The 23,248-nt window shown below is 47.6% G+C and overlaps 1 protein-coding gene across 9 annotated transcripts in view; it reads left to right on the forward strand.

Annotated features, from left to right (window-relative positions):
- Positions 1-23,248, forward strand: part of MACF1 (microtubule actin crosslinking factor 1) — a 257,658-nt gene that overhangs the window by 156,107 nt on the left and 78,303 nt on the right. For 3 of the 9 annotated variants that reach the window (XM_073317697.2, XM_073317693.2, XM_073317695.2), the window contains 19 exons: positions 93-242; positions 914-1,129; positions 1,249-1,398; positions 3,287-3,520; positions 5,032-5,181; positions 5,276-5,509; positions 6,198-6,425; positions 7,305-7,826; positions 8,442-8,618; positions 8,838-8,961; positions 9,709-9,917; positions 10,436-10,753; positions 12,273-12,439; positions 15,842-15,998; positions 17,056-17,173; positions 19,297-19,359; positions 20,150-20,391; positions 21,561-21,690; positions 22,454-22,653. In XM_073317697.2, the coding sequence (XP_073173798.2) occupies positions 93-242; positions 914-1,129; positions 1,249-1,398; positions 3,287-3,520; positions 5,032-5,181; positions 5,276-5,509; positions 6,198-6,425; positions 7,305-7,826; positions 8,442-8,618; positions 8,838-8,961; positions 9,709-9,917; positions 10,436-10,753; positions 12,273-12,439; positions 15,842-15,998; positions 17,056-17,173; positions 19,297-19,359; positions 20,150-20,391; positions 21,561-21,690; positions 22,454-22,653 (3,789 nt within the window). The remainder of the gene's footprint in view (positions 1-92; positions 243-913; positions 1,130-1,248; positions 1,399-3,286; positions 3,521-5,031; positions 5,182-5,275; positions 5,510-6,197; positions 6,426-7,304; positions 7,827-8,441; positions 8,619-8,837; positions 8,962-9,708; positions 9,918-10,435; positions 10,754-12,272; positions 12,440-15,841; positions 15,999-17,055; positions 17,174-19,296; positions 19,360-20,149; positions 20,392-21,560; positions 21,691-22,453; positions 22,654-23,248) is intronic. The other 6 variants (XM_073317698.2, XM_073317700.2, XM_073317701.2 and 3 more) reach the window with 3 other exon arrangements.

The following is a 23,248-nucleotide window of genomic DNA, read 5'->3' on the forward strand; positions in this document are numbered from 1 at the left end:
GAGAGAGAATGCTAAGAGTTCTTTAAAATAATCTCATTCTGATTTACTTTTCTCTCAAAATCTGAAGTATGTTTTGTCTTTTGACTCCGCAGACTGTGTTCAGCAAGCAGCTTTGTCTGGAACATGATGAGAAGCTGGTGTCTTATCTGTCCATGCTCCGAGATATTGAGATGAAAATTAAACAGGTTCAACCGGCGGAGCTGAATTTAGAAGCGCTGCAAGACCTGCTGCATCAGGCTGAGGTCAGGGTGGGGCACTGTACTAAAATTAGTCCAGCTCCAGTGCTCTTCTCTCTGGGTTAGTTCTTTTAGGGTGGTTTATGCACGGGCTCACTGGGCTTTAGCAGCTGCTAACTGTCTCTTGTGAGCACGATGAGGAACTTTAGTCTGGGATCTAAAAGATATCTTTCTTTCTGGCTCAGGTCTTCGTCCATGTTTAGACAATAAATTCATTTAATTCACAGTTAGGTTTGCTGTCTGGAATGAATTACTGTAACCTGGCCAGATGAGAATAGTAGGATGAATTGGTGGATGGTAATGAATCATTGTAGCAGATACACAGATTGTTTGAATCCAGTTTCTTCCAGCCTTTGTTTTACTGTGGCTATGTCTACACCGCAAAGAAAAAACCCGTGGTATAGAGTCCCAAAGCCCGGGTCAGTTGACTCAGATAGTGTAGACATTCGGGCTAGGACCGGGGCTGGGCTCTGAGACCCTCCCCCTCACTCAGCCTGAGCCCAATGACTACACTGCTATGCTGCATGAGTCAGTTGACCCAGGGTCTGAGACTCAGTGCCAAGAATTGGCTTTTTTTTTTTTTTTTTTTTTTTGCAGTGTAGGCGTACCCTGTGAATGCTGGCAGTGAGCGTATGAAATCATTGTGTCTTGGACTTAAAGATAGTGTCTTGCCTCAGGTCCTGGATGTGGAACTGAAGGATCTGTCCTCTCCAGTGAATCAAGAGCTGGACTCTGTGAAGTGGATTGTGGCCAACCAGCCCCAAGAAGTCCCTGAACAATTGCTGAAAGCCTTGGAGAAAGATGCCAAGAACCTCCAGAAGTCTTTTAGCTCAGTGAGCGATGCCTTGGAGGCCTGGCTGCTAAACCTGCGTGGTGCTGCAGAAACTGAAAAGGTACAACTCACAAACAGACTTTTGTCCTCCCTTTGCTGCTTCAACCCTATACTGAGAGATCTCTGCATTCATTCCTTCGTTAGTTGCCTGGTTTTAATTAGAGTACTTTTCATTTTCAGGCTAAAGTCTTAACACGGCATAAGACGCTTGAGGGCAAACTGGAAGAGCTGCAGAACTGGGTCTGCGATACCGCATTATCTCTCGACAGCAGTGATTACCACCATGCAACTGAAGGGAACAGCTTGACTTGCTGCCTGCAACACTATAAGGTAGCCATAGCAACACCCATAATCCTGACTGATCAAACTGTGGCCTCCTCCAGGGGTTGCTTTTAATCCAGCCTTCCTCCTTGATTCTTTGTGGCTTTCCCTTTGTCAATTATTGTGCAAGGAGATGCCAGTATTCTAGCCTGTTTTTCAGTCCTTGTGCTCTTGGGAGCATGAGTAATGATGCCATGCAGAGGTGAAAGTAGCCAAGGGTTTTTTTTTTCTCCTGTTTTGTCTCAGCAACAAGTAAAACATCCTATTGCTGCTCAGCCCTTCAAAGAACATAGGGAAATAAATAAAAAAAAAAAGTCACAATCTCCTCCAGAGCACGACCTGGAGCCTTTACTGAGTGCCACTCTCTCTTGGGAGTGGCGCTCACACTGGTCAGTGGAAGCTGTCCTCACGGCTCACAGAGCTATGCTTTTGAGACCCAAGCAGTGTGGGGCAGGGGGCTAAGGTGTTGGAAGAAGAGGTAGCTCCAGGAGTGGTTTTTGCTGCTACACCACGATCTGCAGAGTGAGGAAGCTGGAGGGCGATTGGCATATAGAGTATAAACAGTCGCTTCTGAATCTGGGTACATCTCCAGCGCTGCACTGCACACGCCTCGAGAAACTGGCTCTGACTCGGATGCCAATGACAGGAGGGGTTTTTTCCAAAGGTGTTGGGAGGTCTGGTATAAAGAGAAAGGAGGAGACTTGGGAAACCGCTGCTTTCCACACATCGTCTTACTCGTGTGCTGCTGTACGTGCTTCTGTTAGGGCTTCTCTGTACAAACACTTACTTGGTGGGAAGCTGGGGTATGCATCTACCTCGCACTAGCCTGCCGCTTACAAAGTGTGTGTGCGGCCCCTCCTGCCGCGTGCTAAAAATTGTCCGGGTGCTTTGATCTAAGCTGCTTTGGAACAGGAGTAGATTAAAGTACATTACAGAACAGAATTACAGAAGGTAGCCTATTTCCCCTTGTTTTTTCCTACCCCCCCACCCCCCCAGATGTTCTGGTTTTACTTGGATTTAAACTTGGAGAGTGGTCAGTTTGGATGAGCTATTACCAGCAGGAGAGTGAGTTTGTGTGTGTATGGGGGTGGGGGGAGGGGTGAGAAAACCTGGATTTGTGCTGGAAATGGCCCACCTTGATTATCATGCACATTGTAGGGAGAGTGGTCACTTTGGATGAGCTATTACCAGCAGGATAGTGAGTTTGTGTGTGTGGTTTTTGGGAGGGGGGTGAGGGGGTGAGAGAACCTGGATTTGTGCAGGAAATGGCCCAACTTGATTATCATGCACACTGTGTAAAGAGTTGTCACTTTGGATGGGTTATCACCAGCAGGAGAGTGAATTTGTGTGGGGGGGTGGAGGGTGAGAAAACCTGGATTTGTGCTGGAAATGGCCCAACCTGATGATCACATTAGATAAGCTATTACCAGCAGGACAGTGGGGTTGGAGGAGGTATTGTTTCATATTCTCTGTGTGTATATAAAGTCTGCTGCAGTTTCCACGGTATGCATCCGATGAAGTGAGCTGTAGCTCACGAAAGCTCATGCTCAAATAAATTGGTTAGTCTCTAAGGTGCCACAAGTCCTCCTTTTCTTTTTACAGAACTTCTAGTGCTTGGCAGGTGGCTTCACTTGGACACTTAATTTGCAGCAGGCTAGTGCGGGGTAGTTTTACAACCCAGCTTGCCGCGAACTAAGTGTTCACTTAGACAAGCTCTTCGTGTATCGCTGGGTGCCTGAAATATCTTGTTCTCTCGATGAAGATCTGGCTGAAATCTCTCTGCTTCTGTGCCGTAGGATTCTCTTTGCCCATGGATCATGTCCAAAAACAGCAGCTTAGGAAAGTGCACACAAACCGGACTCACTTCACTGACTAGCTTTTTCTCTCTTCTGTTCAGGAGTTGAAACATCCCCTTGCTCACACCAAGTCTGAGCTCGATGCAACTGCTTTCGACATTCAGTTCTTTATCTCTGAGCACGCCCAGGACTTGACCCCGCAACAGAGCAGGCAGCTGCTGAGACTGCTCAATGAACTGCAGAAGTCTTTCCGGGACCTTTCCGAGCGTGTGGCAGCTCAGGTGGAGGTCCTGCAGGTCTGTCTCCGACAAGTGGAGCAGACTGATGAGGTGAAGGTCATGAGGCCTGTTGTGTTTTGTTAACTGAGATGTTTTCAAGGACATGCCGTGAAACACTTGCCGTTCTGTGTTCCGGTTTTGGGTGTGTGACTTTTAAATGATTCCTGGCACAGCAGGAATTTCTTGAAAAGAGTCGATTGCTCCTTTCTATTACCCTACCCATCCCATCTTTCAAGGGACTGAGTTTCTTTGCCTTCCCTTATTCAAACTAACCAAGCTCTTGAGGGCTCTAGATGGGACAGCTGGTCAGTCCCTTTGGCTTTCAGCTCTGGAAACCTGCCTGAGTCTAGCTGAGATCATATGTGCATTGGTTTAGTGGACTCAACCTAGTTCCTATAAGGTCCACACCAGAAAATGATGGCACAAACTGGCATTGTTCAACCCGAATGATAACCAGTGTTGCTAGTTTCTCATTTTCCTTGCACAGTTAATGGTCTGTAGACACATGAGAACAGCCCTTTGAATAATATCTAAATGTCGTGTCACACAGCAGCCACCCACACAAGCTCCTGATACTCTGCTGTGTTCCCGCAGCCCACATAATTGCATGGACCTTTTCACTCCAGACACTATTAATACTGTAATGTTTTTATTAACAGTTGCTCTCAATAACACTCTGCCTATGCCATCTCTGTGTGTGTATTAACCAGTTTGCTTTGCTTTTTCAGATTCAGTGTGCACCCATCCTAACCCAGGAAGATCTCGCTTTGCAGCCGAAGAGCTCTTAAGAGCGCTCTTTTGAATTGCTTCTGTTGTTTATCTTAAAGATTGAAAGAAATGACCACAGCATTTTGCACAAGTTTGTATGTTTAGTTGCTACGGCACCAGAAGAAACCGTTTTTTCCCTGCTAGCAAAGAGAAGTTTTTTGTGAGGACTGTCAGGGTCACACATCATGCTCAATTGCTCAAACAGGCGCTTCTGTATTGTGCGGTAGTGGCAAAACCTAGGAATTGGATCAGCTACAGAAACATTTTGTCTCCCTTGGCTCTCACGCCAACCCCGGTGTGAAAATAAACCTGACTCGGGTCAGCCAAAGTTCCAAAGCCGCAGCCCTGCATGATGCCAGTGCGTTACGCGTGGCCAGCCTGTCTAGAGATGGCATTACACGGGTTTCTGGTATATTTTAAATTTCTTGAGGTTGAGAGGAAGGACAAAGCCAGAGCAACATTTGGTTAATTGTACCAAGGAGGGCTGTGCTTTGATTGTTGCCCCTATGAAATTATTAAACATTTGTGGAATGGTCTCCCATCTAAGGAGAGAAGACAGATTGAATGACAGAAAAAAGTGTATTTAAAGAGATCCCGTCCTTCAAATACTGTTGGGCTCTGATACACGTTCATGCAGCCTGGCTGAGAGCAGAGGGCTTCAAAAGGTGTTTTCTGTGCTGCCTCCTATCCTATCAGGTGCTCAGACTGTAACTCTTCTGCCTTGCTTTTCAGAGACATGGTGGCATTGAATGAACGATGTGTCTTAAACGGCCTCCTCTCTTCTCTTCCCCTCAATACAGACTCTCCAGGAGCAGCAAGCAATGCGCAGTCGGAAGCTGGAGGAGCTCCACGCCTGGCTGGGCCAGGCGGAGAACACACTGAGGGACCAGCAGAGAGCAGCCAATGAAGGGGACCTACCTATGCTGCAGCAAAGGCAAAGTGACGTTAAGGTCAGTGCTAGAATAGTTGTGGGGGGCAAGAAGGAGGCAAAAGAGATGTCAGATGGCACAGAAAAGTTGTATGATTCTTCCACAATGCTCGTAGGACCTGCAGAGGAACATTCAGAGCCGGGCTGCCTCTTTCGTGGGTGTCTTGAAAGCAACCGAAGAGTTCTTAGAGGAGAACAGGGCCAAGATGAACCCCGGGGAGCTGGCAGCCCTGCAAGAGAAACTCCGCCTCGCCAAGGAGCAGTTCCAGTCTCTGCAGGAGAGGACTGAAGTGGCCCAGAAAGAACTGGAGAGCACAGTGACGGCTGCAATGCAACAGGAGACGGAAAAGGTAACACACAAAGAACAAAAGGAGGGGGGACTTTTAATGTGGGGAGGCAGCTTGGCCTAGTGGGTATGCCGCTGGCCGGGGAGTTGAGAAACCTGTTGAGTTGAGAAATTCTGTTCCTGGCTCTGCAACTGTTTTTGCTTGGTGACCTTGTCTCCACCGTGTCACCGTGTCTCCACTCTGTGCCTTGGTTTCCCCATCTGTAAAATGTTGGTATTGACTCCTGTTGTAAAGCACTTTGAGAGCTATGGATTAGACATGCTAGGTATTTATAATACTAATACAATATTCATTGGAATGTAAAGCAGCCCAGGGCAGAGTAAAGGAGCCTTGCTCTGATGTCAGGACTTGGTAATAAACTTCCAGTGCAGCTTTTTGAAGTAATTTGGCACCTCTGAAAATCTGACAGTGTCTCAACCTCCCCAGATAAGCCCCAGGGGTGTACCTCAAGGAACCACTTGGATGTGTTCACCCGTGTGCACACACTGCTCGTGCACTCACTCACTCACTCTGTATCAGAAGCCCAGTTTGGGGCGTGTGTTGGCTGAGTAAGACTGTGGACTATGTGTTGTGCAGGGCTGAGAATCACAAAATCAGTCAGATGCCAGGATTCTCCCTCTCCTGATACAGCAGCTTATACAAATACAAAAAGAACAGCCCTCCTCATCCGGAATATTTGTTGTTTTTTCAGGTGAAAGCTGCCAAAGAATTGGAGGAGAACAGGAGTAAGATTGAGTCGCTTCTAAAGTGGGTGACATCATTAGAACAGACGGGGGAGCTCTCTGAGCACAAACCTCGCCCAATGGAACAAGCTCTGGGAGCAGTCCAGGGGAAAGGCACCCAGGACATCCTCGATGGTCACTTGGTGGAAGTGGACCGAGTGGAAGAGAGCCTTGATGGGCAGTATGAGAGGCTGAAGGTTAGAATGCCGCCATGTCCGACCTACCTGGCTGATATTACGTTAGATCTTAGTGCTGCCAAGCACGGTGATGACCCTGCCACCAGCAAGTGGCGTTGAATGCATGGATGTGTTCGCCATGCCACGCAGTTGTGTTCCGGTGTAACCGGGCATCAAGGCTCTGGTGCGCTAGAAGGGGAGACCCCTGAACTTGTGGGATCCTCCTGGCACAGCAGACGGGAGGACATAGAGATGTGAAAGTGGAGAGACGTGGTTTTTTGTCTGCCTCAGCTGTAATTTATTAGCGGTGTGATCAGTAATGCAGAGTACTTTACAGTCAGGTCGCAAGATGATGCTGTCAGGGTAACTCGCAGGGGAGGGGTTAGTTGTTTGCCAGCAGAGTGAAGAGAGGTCTGTCAGTAGTTCTGGTGCTGAGGGCTTGTCTGCATGGGGAAGTTCGTGCACAGTGGGCTAGGAGTAAATGTAAAGCGCACTCCTGACTCCACACCCACTCCCCATGTGAACACTCTTACTGCGCACTGTGAATGCCTCCAGGCAGTTTAGCTTAGCACGCTTCCAAAGTGCATGAAGCTCATGCGCACACAGACAAGGTGGGCGAGTAATCTCTTTTATTGGACCGACTTCTGTTGGGGAGAGAGACGAGCGCGAGTCCAGTAAAAGGTATTCCCTCACCCACCGTGTCTCTCCAGTATCCTGGGGCTGACACGCACACAACAGCGAGCACAGAGGGGTTCTCAGTGCGCAGACCAGTGTCCGCACTGGGAGTTAGTGCGGAGTCACTAGTGCACACCAGCTACTGAGGGCTTTTCCCCCAGGTAGATAAGTCCTTAGAGACATTAGATCGGTCACAAGGCAGCATGTTTGGTGTGTGTGTTTCAGGCACGCCATCAGGAGCTGCTCTCCCAGCAGCAAGATGTCATTCTAGCTACACAAACAGCACAGGCCTTCCTGGACAAACAGGGCCACAACCTAGCACCGGAGGAGAGGCAGAGGCTTCAGGGGAGGCTGGCAGAGCTGAAGGAGCAATACGCAGCCAACCTGTCGCAGTCGGAGAAGCAGCTGAAGCAAGTGCAGGTGCTGCGGGACGAGCTGCAGAAATTTATGCGGGATCACGGGGAGTTTGAGGCCTGGCTAGAGCAGGCGGAAAAGGAGCTGGAGCGGATGCACAAGGCGGACAGCGACCCTGAATCGCTGAGACCAATGCTTCTCCGGCAGGGAAGCTTCTCGGAAGATGTGATCTCCCACAAGGGGGATTTGCGGTTTGTTACCATGTCAGGACAGAAGGTGCTGGACGCAGAGAGTGCAGCCAAGGAAGAGGGGCCTGAGCCATTAGCCACAGGAAACTTAGTCAAGAGCAAACTGGATGATGCAACAAAAAGATACACTGCTCTCCACTCAAAGGTACAGGAAACCCTTTCCAGCTCCATAGGATAAAGCTTTTATGGAGTTTCCTCTGTGCAGGGCTGTAGGGATGGTGGTAGCCGGTACTGCATGTAACTGGGAATTTTCCTGTCAAATCTGCCCTGTTACCTTCTCTCTGACCGTTCTCCACCTTCCTACATCAGGAACACTTATACTGTTCAAACATTTTAAAGGTGTGAGCTCAGAAGAGGGCAGGGACTGTGTTATATGGTTCTTCCACCCATGCTAAAACTGAGTTCTTCCTCAGGGCTTGGCTCAATGGTAAGTTGGTGTGTGGCAGGCCAGGGTGTGAATTTACAGCACCCTAGCTTGCTGTGCGCTAACTCGCTGTAATGCGCTGACAATTCTCTAGTGCACTTTGACATATTCCCCTTCGAAACTGGAACCTTCACTGGTAGCATCCACATAGTGACTTTGTGTCTGGCAGGCTAGTGCTCTGTACATTCACACCTCTGCTTGCCACACGCTAACCTGCGGTGTAGACAAGCCCTCGGTGAGTTTTCCCCCCTTTCTTCAAATTAAGGGGGCATGGAAGAGCAGGCTGCGGACCGTGGTGGTTCATATCCCTGTCTCGGATTTTATTTTCCTGTGTAGTGTGCCAAGCTTGGTTCCCATCTGAACGCCTTGCTGGATCGCTACCAGCAATTCCAGGAAGTGGCAGAATCTCTCAGGACGTGGCTGCAGGAGAGTGAAGCAGCCGTAGCAAAAGTCCTCTCTGAGACAGTTTCCTCGGACCCAGCGGTTCTGCAGAAGCAGCTCACCAATGCCAAGGTAAGGGATCTTTAGACTGTCTTTCTCCAGGCTGAGTGTACGACCCTCGTGGGCCAGACATCTCACCCTAAAATCCTGATTTCGATCTCCTGTTATATGGGTTACCTGGGGGGCTGTTAAATTAAGGATGGAACCTGCTAGACCAGTTCACCAGTGTGTTGCAGTCTCTTTGGTGTATGTTATTGCTGACGTTAGTGGTCTTGTCTTGTGTTGGAGCAGCAACTACAGGGAGATCTTGCTGAGCATCAGGTGCCCGTGGAGAAGCTGCAGAAAGCAGCACGTTCCCTCCTGGAGATAGAAGGAGAGCCAGCCCCTGATCGCAGACGCATTCAGGAAACCACAGGTACTGGGCAAAGCAGCCGTGTCCATTAGCATGTGCGAGTGTGAAGACAGACCACAATTAAAAAGGGAACTCAAGCCCCCAAGTCAGATGAGTTCAGAAGAACACGGGATCAAAGTAGAAGAGCAACTTGTCTACAATCCCTGTGTGCGCACACATACGCGCCAATAGCGCAGTTCACCACCTTCCCAAAACACCTCCGGAGGCTGTTTGTTTCCTTCGGAGGATCCACACTTCTCTTTATGTTGAGAAAACAAGGGAGGAGGGAGGGACGTCTTGAGCAACAGGCAGCTTCTGCCTCAAGTAGTGAAAGAGACCTATTGGTTTTAAAGTCGAGACAATACAATAGACTCCACTGAAATGGTCTTATCATAGTCCTGTTTCTGTGCTTTTGTGTATGTTTCTGGTTAGCCTATACCCATGTGCCTTACCTCTAGAGTGGGAGCAGGTTACCCCACCTCTGCTACTGCAGGGTTCCTACACCTTCCTGTGTAGCATCTGGTGTGGGCCGCTGTCGCAGACAGGACACTGGGATAGATGGACCGTGGGTCAGTTCCTACGCTGCTGCTCTTTCTTTTGTTCACCCAGTGAGGTTTTTCCTGTTCTCTCTAACGAGTTCAGTAATTGAACCTTCGCAGCTCCGGCTCCTCCGGGTGATTTGGCTAGTTATTTGTGTTGGGGATAATCTCAGAGGTGACAATCACTTGCCCCTCTTGGTCATTTATTTTTATCCTGTGCTGAATTCCCCAGATTCCATCGTGAGCCGTTTTCAGAGCCTTTCTGGTCAGATGGCAGAGCGCTCGGATCTGCTGCAGAAGTCCATCGCCCAGTCCCAGAGCGTTCAAGAAGGACTGGAGACTCTTGTGCAGTCGATGGCTGAGATTGAGAAGAGCCTGGAAGGAGAGCAGCTGGCTTCCCTCTCGTCTCTCTCCATCCAGGAGTCACTCGCCACAAACGCTGTGAGATGTTCACTTAACTGCCTTTCAGAAAGAGCCTGCATTAGGTAGACGGTTCCTCTGCCTCTCGCCAACCTCTGAATGGGGCAGACATCTTAAACCATTCTGTGCTTTAATTGTATTGCATGTTCAAGTCATTTAAATGCAGTAAACCCATTTAAAAAGGAAGCGTTAAATCCATCCTTTACCTGAATTCGCTGAACTAGGAAATAGAGCCACCGAAACAGTTTACCTCCCTCCTCAACTAATGAGCAGCGTTTAGAGACGTTCACATAGTCTTGAGAGGAAATCCCTGTCCAGAAGCAGTGGATGAGGATAGACTGACAGTTCAGCATGAGCAGAGGCAGGGAAAAGCCAAAGTCAGACACAGTGGGGAAGGAGGGCACAGGGAGGACTGGGGGTGAAAATAATGCACGTGAATGTTGTCTAGAAATGTCATTTGCTTTAAGATTTCTAGTTCCAAAGGGCCCCCCGGCCAACTCATGCCACTTTGGTTTTCTCGGTGTCTATTCTGACAACAGAAGTTGAAGCAGGACATCGCCCGGCAGAAGAGCAGCCTAGAAGCCACCCGAGAAATGGTGACTCGATTCATGGAAACGGCCAGCAGCTCCGCAGCCTCAGCCCTGCAGGGCAAGTTGGCCGAGGTGACTGAGCATTTCAACAAGCTGTGCCGGCAGCAGCAGGAGAAGGAGAACGTGCTGAAGGGCCTCCTCCCGAAGGTGGAACAGTACGAGCACCTCTCCGAGAAGCTGCAGCAGTTCACGGAGAGCAGAGCTCGCATGCTGGCTTCCGGAAACCAGCCGGATCGTGACATCGCTCACTTCTCCCAGCAGATCCAGGTGAGAAGCGGGTTTTGTGCCTAAAGAAGAAAGGAGGCCCAGACTATGAGGCTTTTGTGAGGAGCCCTTTGCAGGCAGAGTGGAGGGATTTGTGCAGAGTAAATAACCCCCTGCATTCATCCCAGGCCATTGGGACCTGCAGTTACAGTAGCTATTTGCTCAGCCATTGGAGAAAGGGAACGAGATGGGGGCTTTGTAGCTCATTGCTGTTTCACTGCCCTGCGTGAACAGTCTAGGAGCAGTTCTAGACTAGAAAGACAATTCTGCCCAGTCCAGCTGGCTGGGGGCAGAGAACTAAAGGAGTGAACTCTGAACAGTTGGATTAGACCCAGGGCAAATATAGCTAGACCTCACTGGCTAAAAATCCCATCTGTTAATACTGCACAATGCCTCCGTGTCAGTAAGTAGAATCGCTACCCTAGGACAGTGGTTTAGGGTATAGGACTGGGTCCATTGCACTGGATGGGACAAAATCATAGTGGTTTCATGGAGACCATGGTTCCTGCTAGCTGGGAACAGTATCTGCCCTAGATTCTCCCTGTAGCCTTTCTACCAATTCTGATGTGCGGGAGTTTCAGAAGTTGCTCTGATTCATGGTGGCAAGTATCGGGGGTAGCTATGGTAGTCTGTATCCACAAAAACAACAAGGACTCCGGTGGCACCTTAAAGACTAACAGATTTATTTGAGCATAAGCTTTCATAGGTAAAAACCCCACTTCTTCAGATGCACGGAGTGAAAATTACAGATGCAGACATAAATACACTGACACATGAAGAGAAGGGAGTTACCTCACAAGTGAAGAACCAGTGTTAACAGGGCCAATTCGATCAGGGTGGATGTAGTCCACTCCCAATAATAGAGGAGGAGGTGTCAATTCCAGGAGAGGCAAAGCTGTTTTTGTAATGAGCCAGCCTCTTCCAGTCCCTATTCAAGCCCAAATTAATGGTGTTAAATCTGCAAATGAATTTTAGTTCTGCTGTTTCTCTCTGAAGTCTGTTTCTGAGGTTTTTTTGTTCAAGTATGGCTACTTTCAAATCTGTTATAAAATGTCCAGGAAGATTGACGTGTTCTCCCACTGGCTTTTGTATGTTACCATTCCTGATGTCCGATTTGTGTCCATTATTATTCTTTTACGTAGGGACTGTCCGGTTTGGCCAATGTACATGGCAGAGGGGCATTGCTGGCACATGATGGCATAGATCACATTAGTAGACGTGCAGGTGAATGAGCCTCTGATGGTGTGGCTGATGTGGTTGGGTCCTCTGATGGTGTCTCTAGAGTAGATATGGGGACAGAGTAGGCAACAAGGTTTGCTAAAGGGATTGGTTCCTGGGTTAGTGTTTCTGTGGTGTGGTGTGTAGTTGCTGGTGAGTATTTCATGCTGATTTATGGATAATTCATCTTATTTCCCTGTAGAGGGCACTATGTGCCCTAGTCAGTATCAAGGGCTGTGTCTGTTCATTTCTCCTGTTTGAACAAACACAGGAGCTTCATCCCCGCTCTTGTTTATCCTGACAGGAGCTGAATTTAGAAATGAGGCAGCACCAAGAGGACCTGGATACTATAGAGGGTCTGACCGCAGAGCTGAGCTCCTTTGGTTTCCCAGTGGGCTCCTCTCAGCACCAAGCGAAGGTGCACAGTCTAAAACAGGATTTTGTGCAGCTGCAGAAGGCAGCAAAGGAGAGGTAAGACCTGAGATCACCTGTTCCCACCCTTCAGGGGCTGGATTGTGGAGACAGCTCTTAAAAATTGGCGGATGTGCTTCTCACTGATGGTGAAAGTTACTTAGCAATTGGGAGAGAGCTGACTAAGGTTCATTTTTGCTTTGGGGACCGTACGTTAACTTCTACCTCTGCTGTCCTCCTACGCCGCAAAACTTAATGCCGTCATCTCTCACTGACATTTTAAAAAAGGACGGCTGGAGGCGTTGTGAAAATGTGTGTGCTGCAAGAGCCGTGCTTTCTCAGCATGCAGGGGCTGCCACGAATCAAACCCACTCCTGCTCCCCCCAGGAGCGGATCACTGTATTGCATGGCATTGTGTGGCAGAGGTTCATTGGCCAGCGAAGGCGTGACAGACAATAGCTGCAGAAGGAGCCTCTTCGTTTTCCCTAGCTCGAGGGGGTTGCCACGGTGCAGGGTCTGTCTACAGAGAACGGGCGGCATTAAAACAGGGTTAAGTTAAAGAGGGTTCACGAGACCTCGTTCGCGACGGAGAGCGACGAGATGGGGGGAATAAACTGCTACGTGATGTTGTAAGCCTCTGCCAGAGCTCGGCATCCCTTCCGTTCAGATGCCTGACCGAATAGCAGCACGCCCAGGAACCTCAGCTGCGTTCCGAAGGGTGAGGAAGTCTCCTGTCTTCAAATTCCACAGTGATTTCAGAACTGCCGTAAGGGCAGCGAAGAAGGCAACGAATTTCATGGGTTACGCAGCACCGCACATACGGGAACCACTGCAAGGGCGTGCTGTTGTAACCGCCTCCCACAGAAATCCCGCTGGTGACGTGGGGAGGCAAGGGAAAGGTCCGTCTTCGCTGCAGCCGTGGGGAATCTGATGGCACTTGTGTAAACGTACCGGAGCTAGCTGGAACGTCACTAGCTCGAGAACTGGAGCAGCGAAGCCGCAGCAATGCGGGCTAGCTGCCCGAATAATTACCCAGGGTTCCAAGTGGGCTTGTACGGCCCATGCTGCCATGACTTCACCGCTCTAGTATCCCACCTAGTTCAGGTCTGTCTGTACGAGCTAGTTACGCCCCATGATTGCCGTGTAGACGTACCCTTGGCCTGCCGTGCTTCCCTGCTTTCCCTGAATGCGAGCGGTTCTTGGAGGAGTGGGGCAAGAAGTGGTTGTCACAAAGTCAAGAGCAATATGAATGAGCTCCACTTTCCTGACAGCTCTACTTCCCCATGCCAGGGATTGTCATGGGGTGGGCCACAGATTAATAGTGTCTCTCTCCTCAGCCTCCTCTTCCACTCGTGATCATGTGGCATATTTAACCACAGAGATTATCTGCCCTTCCATTGAAGCTCATTCATGTGGAGCTCATTCCTATTGCTCTTGACCTTTGATTTAGTTGGGGATTGGTCCTGCTTTGAGCAGGGGACTGGACTAAATGATCTCCTGAGATCCCTTCCAACCCTGATATTCTATGATTCTGTGATTAGCATGCAACATGCCAATGGTGACGACACAATTGTGGAAGAGAAATATTAAAGGAAGCATGTGGTACCCAGGTCTTGGGATACCCAGGACTGAGGGTCACCTTGTTACCCTCCGGCTGTAGTGAGAGGTAGACTTGGCTGTAGTAAGCTGGCTGTTAGCTCCCTGTCTTTGCCTTGCTGCTTACCAAGAGGTGCCCCTTGAGTTCCTTTGAACTATTCCTCTGTGACTCCCAGCCCCGACACTGGCTACTCACAATAATCCCCGAGCCTCTGCCCCCAAAGGAGCCGGGTACTCCAGTTTGCTAGTTTTACCTTAAACCACCACTCCTGTATATCGCACAGCACTTGTGAGCGCTGACATTAAGAAAGAAGTAGGTTTATTTAAGAAAGGATAGAGATTCAGCTAGAAACAAGGGAGTGTGGTGAAAACAAATGATGCAAACAAAATCATAAAACCTGAACTAGGGCCTACGCTTATTAATAGTTCCTTTTCCTATCTAATAAAATAGTTTCCCCCCCTCAAAAAAATTTCAGTCTGTTGCAGAGCCAGCTGGCTTCACAGAAACCAGGATCCAAACTGTCATGAAAATACCCCTGCTCCACAAGATGTCTCCTGAGTGAATGGATGCAGAGGCCTCTTGCCCCTTACTCTGAAACCTGTGTTTATACTGAAAGTCTGTTGTCTCTATTCATAGGGCAATTCCCTGCCTGTTGTAATGTTCTTGTTTTTACCTCCAAGTGGTTTCAATTGTTTGCACTTGTCTTCCTTGGTTTTCCATTGATTGTTCTGTGATGGGGCAGTGAGAGACAATTGAACCTTGCATGACATCCCTGGCTAACTAAGGAGAGAGAAGAAAAGGAGGACTTGTGGCACCTTAGAGACTAACCAATTTATTAGAGCATAAGCTTTCGTGAGGTACAGCTCACTTCCTCAGATGCATATCGTGGTGAGCTGTAGCTCACGAAAGCTTATGCTCTAATAAATTGGTTAGTCTCTAAGGTGCCACAAGTCCTCCTTTTCTTTTTGCGAATACAGACTAACACGGCTGTTACTCTGAAACCTGTCATTAAGGAGAGAGAGCAACTCCCTCCTGCATGAATAAACTGCCACCAGGTAGTTAATCCCTGGTGACTCCCCTTAACTTTAAGACCCTAAGGGAATAAACATCAATATATCTACCTTATTCCTTCAGTGTTACCTGTACGCACATCACACCATGATTATGAGTGCTGATAAATTGCAAGCTTTCAATAAAGACCTTACATGGTACCCAGTATGCATAGATACCCTGTGAACAATGTATTTGATGTAGTGAGTTTGTCAGGTCTGAGATGAGAGTGGTTTCAAAGACCTGTGCACCCATTGCCAAGGTGCCTTTGTGTCACAAAGTGTTTGATTATTTGTAGCTGTTCCTTAGTATCTCTGTCGTTGAGTGTTGCTCCTTATTCTCTTATGGAGTGGTGGCTGCTGGTAGAAGTAGACAGGCAAACTCTTCCTCCTTTTTTCCAGCTGTTTTTACAAACATCCAGGCTCTTCTTTCCAATGATGAGCCTGAACCCTTGTCCAAGTAGTTAAATAGCAAGGAAGTGACTCCACTCACCCTGTGACCTGCCAGCTCGCTACAGGCCACTAACAAGTGCTCTGTGTGGATCATGGTTTCAGAACTGCTAACCTGGACTTTGCCAAGAATGTGAGTCTGGGTTTCTAGGGGTCAAGATAACACTGAACTTGTGCACCAAGGTCATTCACTGAGCACGCTTTACCATAGCTATAGCCACAGTTTTGGCCACTAGTGAGTGCTGTTGCTAAGCAACAACAACAAAACCCCACAAGATCACAGAGACCATGGTGTGCTCAATTCAGGGTATGGTAATTGCAAAGCGAAGCACGAGCTGCTAACTCTCTCCACCTTTTCACTCGTAGAGAAAAGGATGCATCATCTTGCCAGGAACAATTGGACGAGTTCCGAAAGTTGGTTGGAGCTATCAAGAAGTGGCTGAAAGAAAGCGAAGGGAATGTGCCATCTGCAGAGACCTCCCTGGGCACCCAGGAACTGGAGAAGCGCATGCAGCAAATCAAGGTGGGCAGGGAAAGCGGAAACGCTCTGAGGAGTTGGTGTGGAAACCAAAGGAGCATGTAATGACTTGCAGGACATGGTATACTGTGAACTGTTTTATGCTTGTATTAATCCAGCTACGCCTGGGCTTCCATGTGCTTAAGTGCAGGAGTGCGGTGCTGTATGTCCGTGCAATGGATTCTCATAAGTGAGCCTTTACTTGCTCTGAAAACAGCACCACTGATGGTCTGAAGCCCCTGTCTGTGTGGGACTGTCGAGAGACAGTGCTCGCAATCATACACATCACTGTTCGCTATAGCCGCTCACACTTTCAATGCACAGTGAAATCTATGCAGAGTCTTTTATTAATTTTTAAAAGAAATCCGACCGCTCCTCTGCTTTTCAGAGGAATTTGGGAGGAGGAACCCCTGTGTGCTAGTCTGTATCTTCAGTGAAATTCCCTCTGCTGGACATCAGGGGTTACATCCGGTCACTTGGGCGCTCTATTTCTTCTCTAGGGTAAATGACACCTTAAATCAAGATATGTCAAGGGCTGTGATTTAAGAGAGAGTGCAACATCCTGTTTGTTCACCTGTAGCTGTCTTATCTCAGACAGAAATATAGGAGCTCTCCGAGCTACTGATTTATACAAGGTCCACATGGCGAGTTTAGCATGCTGGATACCGTAGGGGGCTAGGTGTATAGGCTAGGAAGGAGGGTCCTCAGAACCCTAGTTTGAAGAGAGACCCACTAGTTATTAATTTGCTGCTTGATGCTCTATAGCTGATTCATTATAAAGAAACTGCCCTCTTTGACATAATATAGAGGTACGCTCTTAATCTGCTGTTTAACAGTAATTCAGTTTATTCTGTGGGAGTCAGTGAGCCATCCTGTGAATTAGACAGCTGAGCATGCTAAAGCTGGATCCTACATGCGTATTAGAGGAGTACTCACAGTGCCTAGACAACAAACACACACCTGTCGTTCTCAGCTGCAGAATGTGTTTGTTTCAATCATAGGCCCTCTGGCGTGGGAAATATATAATGTAGGATGCTGGTATCTGATCCTGGTTTTTTAATAGGTCCTCCTGGAAGAATGGACAGGAAAGGGGGCCCAGGTGGAGGAAATCAATCACAAAGGGACTGCATTAGAGAATTTGATTGTAGAAATCACAGCCCCTGATGCTCAGTCAAAGACAGGTGAGTTACAACCGTGCCGCCCAGAGGACACCTGGAGTGTCTTTGGAGGAGGAGCCCTGTCATTTTCTGCACTATTGTTTTCTTTTGTTGTTCTTTAGGTATATTTTTATTTAAACCATCATCAAATAGAAAATGGCTTTAAACTTGTTACAAAACAAAAGGAAAGGAGCCAGCAATAGTCTGTGTACCTTAGCCTTGCTCCAAGGCATTTAGGGGCTGAGGGCTCAGCCTCTGGAGAGATTGTCTGTTTGTCTGTCTTATATGGGAATGAACATAGATACCAAATGGCTGTTTTCCAACTTGTGAGTACGGACTCCTGTTGAGGAAATGCTTTTAACATTTCGTAACCGCCACCCACGTACGATCGCAGCCCCTAAACTAAGCAGGGTTAGCCTGGTTAGCGTTTGGATGGGAAACCTCCAAGGAACATCTAGGAAAAGGCTACAGGCTATAGTCCTGATGCTTCTGTAGCTGGCGCTCTAAGGCTACATCTACACTGTGAGCTAGGGGTGTGATTCCCCTGCTCCTACGTTAGCTCTCATTGAGTCTAAATAGCAGGGCAGCTGCAGTAACACAGGCCGTGAGCATGGAGCTCCGGCTCAGCTGTGCCGAGTACATACCCACTGTTTCACGCGGGCTGATGCTCTGCATGGCTCGGCCGTTTGTCCACTGCCGCTAGCCCGCTACTGCCGCTGTGTTGCTATTTATACTCGCACTAGTTTGACACACCCCTCGGTCACAGTGTAGACCTAGCCCAAGAATCGGTACTGAATCAGTTCATCAACATGGTGCTAGGATAACACTGGAGGATGCTCGCTTTCAGATATGATGTACATTGGATGTGTTGACTGCTTTTCTGACCGTTTAAGAACCCAGGGCAAGAGTTAGGGGACTTAACTCCAATTGCCGGCTAACTTCTAAATTGGTAATTACCTAACACCTCGATGGGCGTTTCATCTGGAGAAATTAACCTTTGCTTCGCATCCCCAGACATGTTGTAGAGTGTTGCTGACACAGAATAGCTACTGCGTTCCTCCTGAGGGGTAGCTGAATGTAAGCAATAGGAGAGCAATCCCTTGTACATACCCGGTGAAAGTTTTGAGAGGTTTTTACGTTGCAATCTCCTATATAAATGGACATTATAATGATTATGATGCTGACTGTTTCTGGCTGCTTAGAAAATGAGAAGCCTGATCTATAACATCTCCAGGGCATTCGGGTTTGAATGTGGATTGACTTGGGATCATCCCAAAATGAAGTCCAAGAGAAGGATTTTCTGAGGAATAATTTTCAGGGCCCAGTTGCATAGAAAAGAATCTTATTTTTTTAGGTCTGTTTCTTTAAGAGCTTCATCCCATAAGAAAAGAAGAACGTAAGGAAGTTAATCTCTTCAATGAAGGTCTTTTGGCTCCTGCAATATCAGTCTGTATTCTAAATATGATTCTCATGGATATTAGTTCTCCTGTGGGAATGCTGGTGCCTCCACTGAATGCAAAAATGTATACAGTGGTCACAGGCTTGCAGTGTGAGGTGGGGAGCTGATATCTACTTCGTGCCCACTAGCGGGGCTACTGTTGTGGGCTCTGGGGAACTTCACAGCTACTCCTAAACGTCTACGCTACTTCTAAATTGTCCCTATAGGAGTGGCTGGAGGAAATGGAAAAGGGGGATGTTGGCTGCAGGGAGTGACAGCTATTCTGTTTTCAGCTACTTGGAATTAGAAGAGAGTAAGGTAAAATCAACAGATGAAAAGCAAAATTGATTGGGAGTCCCAGCTGGGCATTGAGATGTGAGGAGTGGGGAATTCCCGATGCTGAGCCCTTAGCGTTAAGCATTAAGAGGGTCTGTGGATTTATTGGGATGAAGAGAATAAGCCACTTCCAAATGACATCTATTTGCTTGGTGGCTGACATGGTTCGTCTTGTGGAGAGCTCTGTTGTCTTGTGCTGTGTTAATTTGCTCATGCTCAGGATTTGTTTTTTCTTTTGCCATGATGTCCGTCATCGACAGTGGACAGCTGGAAACGGTTGAGTCAGTGCTGAGTGCGTACGTTTGTTGGTAATATGTCTGTATTCCTAATATGTTTGTCTTGTCCTTTGTTTGTCTCTCTGTCCCTTGCTCAGGTTCTGTGCTGCCCGCTCTAGGAGTGTCAGTAGGCAGCGTAAATGGATACCACACCTGCAAAGGTGAGATCGCCAACTCCGTGTTGCAATAGAAAGCGGTGTCTGTGTGTTCATTTACGTTTCCATCAGTGCATGATAACAGCAGTCTGTATGGATGTTCCCCCAGGAGATAAACACTGCAATGTGACATTGTCAGAATCCTATAGCAAACCCTATTTCTCTGCAGCGCCGTGTAGTAACCAGAATGGGGCCGTGAGATGGGCAGCTGATTGTGATGTAGGATGTAGGACAGACTGAAGGACAGAAATGGCAGGAGGGGAATCCAGCTTCCAGAATTGACAACAACTTGACCCCTGATCAGCTGGTGTTAGAAAGCTGTTAAGTGGGAGATTGTTTTAAGAAATGCAATGAAGATTATTAGTTCTGAGGATTCTGAGACCATCTTACCCTGGAATTTTAAGTACTACTTAAATGACTTGTTAGCTGCTGTGAGCTCATTGGTTCAGTGAGATAACATGTAAAAAGTTGAACTCAAACTGTGAGAGGTGGATTAAATATGACACTGTTAACATGGGAGCACAATATGCATGAGGCTGATTTGATGGGACGTGATTTGCTTTGTTGGGCAAACTGTCAAACTTTGTATGTGATGCAACAGAGCAAGCCTCTGGCAGGACAAGTGGTGATAACCTGACATCTTTGGGTCTTCAGTAGATGGAAGGACAGTGATCCTAACCTCTGGTACCCTGACACTCTCAGCCTGCGTGAGGGTTGCCCAGAATTCTCAGTGCCAGCAGCCCAGGTAGGAGTGGTGTTGCCGTCCTTCCGCTCAGGTTTGTTTCTTTGTCATTAGATTTGACTGAGATCCAGTGTGACATGTCTGATGTGAACCAGCAGTACGAGGGACTTGGCATGGCCTTGCGGGAACGCCAGGAGCAGCTGTCAGCCATGCTGGAGAAGATGCTAGAAGTCCAAGAGGAGGCAAGTTCAGTGTTGAAGTGGCTGGAGTCAAAGGAACGGACCTTGTCAGCACTCGAAGCGTCTTCCTCACCTACAAAAACGGAGACCATGAGAGCCCAGGCTGAGCATAACAAGGTAACTTGTCTCTCTGAGCAGGAATAAGGACTGAGTTTGTCATAGTGACTAGATCATTCTCTGAGACATGCTTTACTGCACTAGGTTGGGAGGAACCAACAATAGCCTGTTTCTAAAGAGCGTATTTCATTTTGGTGGTTAAATGTAGCATGAAGAAGCACGGTGTAGGGAAGACTGAGGAGAACATACATCTTCAGATATGTCAAGGTTTTGTTATGAAGAGAACTGTGCTCAGTTGTTCTCCATGTCCACCCAGGGTAGGACAAGAAGGAAGCGACCAAGGCCTGGTCTGCTCTAGCAAATTAGGACAGCGTAGCTAAGTCACTCAGGGCTGTGAAAAATCCATACCCCTGAGTGGCATAAAACCGACCTACGTCCCCATATAGACAACACTAGGCCAAGGGAAGAATTCTTCCGTCAGCCTAGCTACTGCCTCTCAGGGAGGTGGATTACCTATGCTGACGGGAGAATCCATTCTGTCGGTGTGGGTAGTGTCCACACTGAGGTGCTACTGTGGCGCAGCTGTGCCGCTGTAACATTTTAAGTGTAGACACACCCTTAGTTTGCGGCAAGGAAGATTTAGGTTGGATATAAAGAAGAACATTCTAACTATAAGGATAGCTAAGCCCTGGGACGGGTGACCTGGGGTGTTGTGGAATCCCAGGCATTGGAGGTTTTGAAGAACAGGTGAGACAAACGCCTGTCAGAGGTGATCTAGTATTCTTAATCCTGCCTCAGTGTGGGGGGAATGGACTGGGATGACCTCTTGAGGTCACTTCCAGACCTACTTTCTGTGATTCTGTGAATCTGTGGTGAGCTTCACCCTTTTAGATATTTTAGACCTATCCTTTATGGGCAGTTGTCTCAGAGAAAAAAGCTGATAATGTTTAGCACCAATTCTCAGGTCATTCCAAATTCATTGGGTAAGCAACACACAGTTTAATGTTACACTGAGAAAGATGAACTTTTCATTTCTTCTATTCTTAAGGCCCAAGGGAGCTCTAAGTATTAGTAACTGGATGAAATGATTCCATGAAAGGCCAAAGATGAAGCCTTACACAACTCCAAGTGTACCTACTTTCTTCCTTCAAACTGTAGCCCATCTCAATATAGCTCTTGTACTTGAATTCTTGTATGTCTTAGCATGTCCAAAATTTTCTTCTTCCTAGGCATTCCTGGCTGAGTTGGAACAGAATTCAGGGAAGATCCAGAAAGTAAAGGAAGCACTTTCTGGCTTGCTGGAGAAGTGTCCTGACTCTCCAGAAGCAGCAAACTGGCAGAAGATGCTGGATGATCTCAGTAAGTTCCCTAGGGATGTAGCGTGATTTTTAGATGTTTCTAACATCCCTTAAGGATGATTCCAGTTTCCAGGACAATTCCAAAAGTCAGAGTAGAGCAGAGTTACTTGTAATTGAATTCAGGAAATAGAGAACGTACCTTCAAGCTGTCTGGCATGCTAGGATGTTTTCAGGATGAGCATTGTTCAGTTAATGAAGTCTGCATGATGGTTCTACGTTTCAGAGACTTTGCTTTCTCAAGTTACCTTAAAAAAATACCCTGCAATAAAATCAGTTGATTGCTTTTTTTTGAGTAAAAGCTTCGTTGGTCAAAGTAAAAGTCTGATTACTTAGAATACTTTAGATACTTAAATGATTAAATGAGCTTGTGTATTTAAAAAAGAAAATTTCAAAACTTGCTAGAAGCAAAGTGCATGTACAGTGTTTCTCCATCCAAAGCTCTCAAAGTGCTTGACAAAAATTGATACACATTATATTATTTTTGCTTGAAAGATGGAATCTGAAGCAGAGAGAAGTTAAATTACTTGCCCAAGGGTCAGGCAAGTCTGTGACAATTGCCGCTAGATGTAGATCGCTGATTCCACATTTCCTGTCCTAACCACAGTACCATAGTAGTTAAAAATGGAAAATATATTACTAGACTGATTGTGTATCAAGCATTACACTGCTATATCACATAAGAAAACGAAAAAACAACTGCTAAATCAAAGGACAGGTTTCCTAATAACAGTAAAATTACCGGCTATTTCATTTCCTGTCTTCAGACTCCAGGTGGGCAAGAGCCAATCAGGTGACAGCAGAGCGCCAGCAGAAGCTGGAGAAATCAGCGAACCAACTGGCAAGCTTCCAGGCAGCTGAAGCCCAGCTGCGCCCATGGCTGATGGAGAAGGAGCTAATGATGAGCGTGCTGGGACCCCTTTCCATTGACCCTAACATGCTGAATGCGCAAAAACAGCAGGTCCAGGTGAGAAAGGGGCTGTATCTGTGCCTCCTTTGTAGGTTAAAGAATGAGGAGTGGGCAGTTCCAGTTTGTGCAAAACTCCTGTTGTGATTGATAAATTCTTAGAATCATAGAATATCAGGGTTGGAAGGGACCTCAGGAGGTCATCTAGTCCAGCTCCCTGCTCAAAGCAGGACCAATCCCCAGTTTTTGCCCCAGATCCCTAAACGGCCCCCTCAAGGATTAAACTCACAGCCCTGGGTTTAGCAGGCCAATGTTCAAACCACTGAGCTATCCCTCCCCTCCACTTGTGTATAGTTTGTACAGTGAGCGTGTGTGTGTCTGTGTGTATCCTCTCCTGCTACAGAACATGCTCCCTTAGGGCTTGTCTGCCCAAACAAGCTGGGTTGTAAACCATGCAGTAAGTGTCCGTGTGGATCTTGCTGACAGGCACTAATGATTCCTTAGGGTGCTTTGATCTAGTCCTGTTTCAAAGCTGGGGAGATCAAAGCACGCTAAGGAACTGCTAATCCACATCAGTGGAGTCCACACAGACACTTAGTGCAAGGCAGGCTAGTTAGGGGTAGATTTACACCCCAGCTTGCTGCAGGCTAAATGT

The sequence above is a fragment of the Lepidochelys kempii genome, chromosome 19 (assembly GCF_965140285.1).
Source record: "Lepidochelys kempii isolate rLepKem1 chromosome 19, rLepKem1.hap1, whole genome shotgun sequence".
In the NCBI taxonomy this organism is placed as follows: Eukaryota; Metazoa; Chordata; order Testudines; family Cheloniidae; genus Lepidochelys; species Lepidochelys kempii.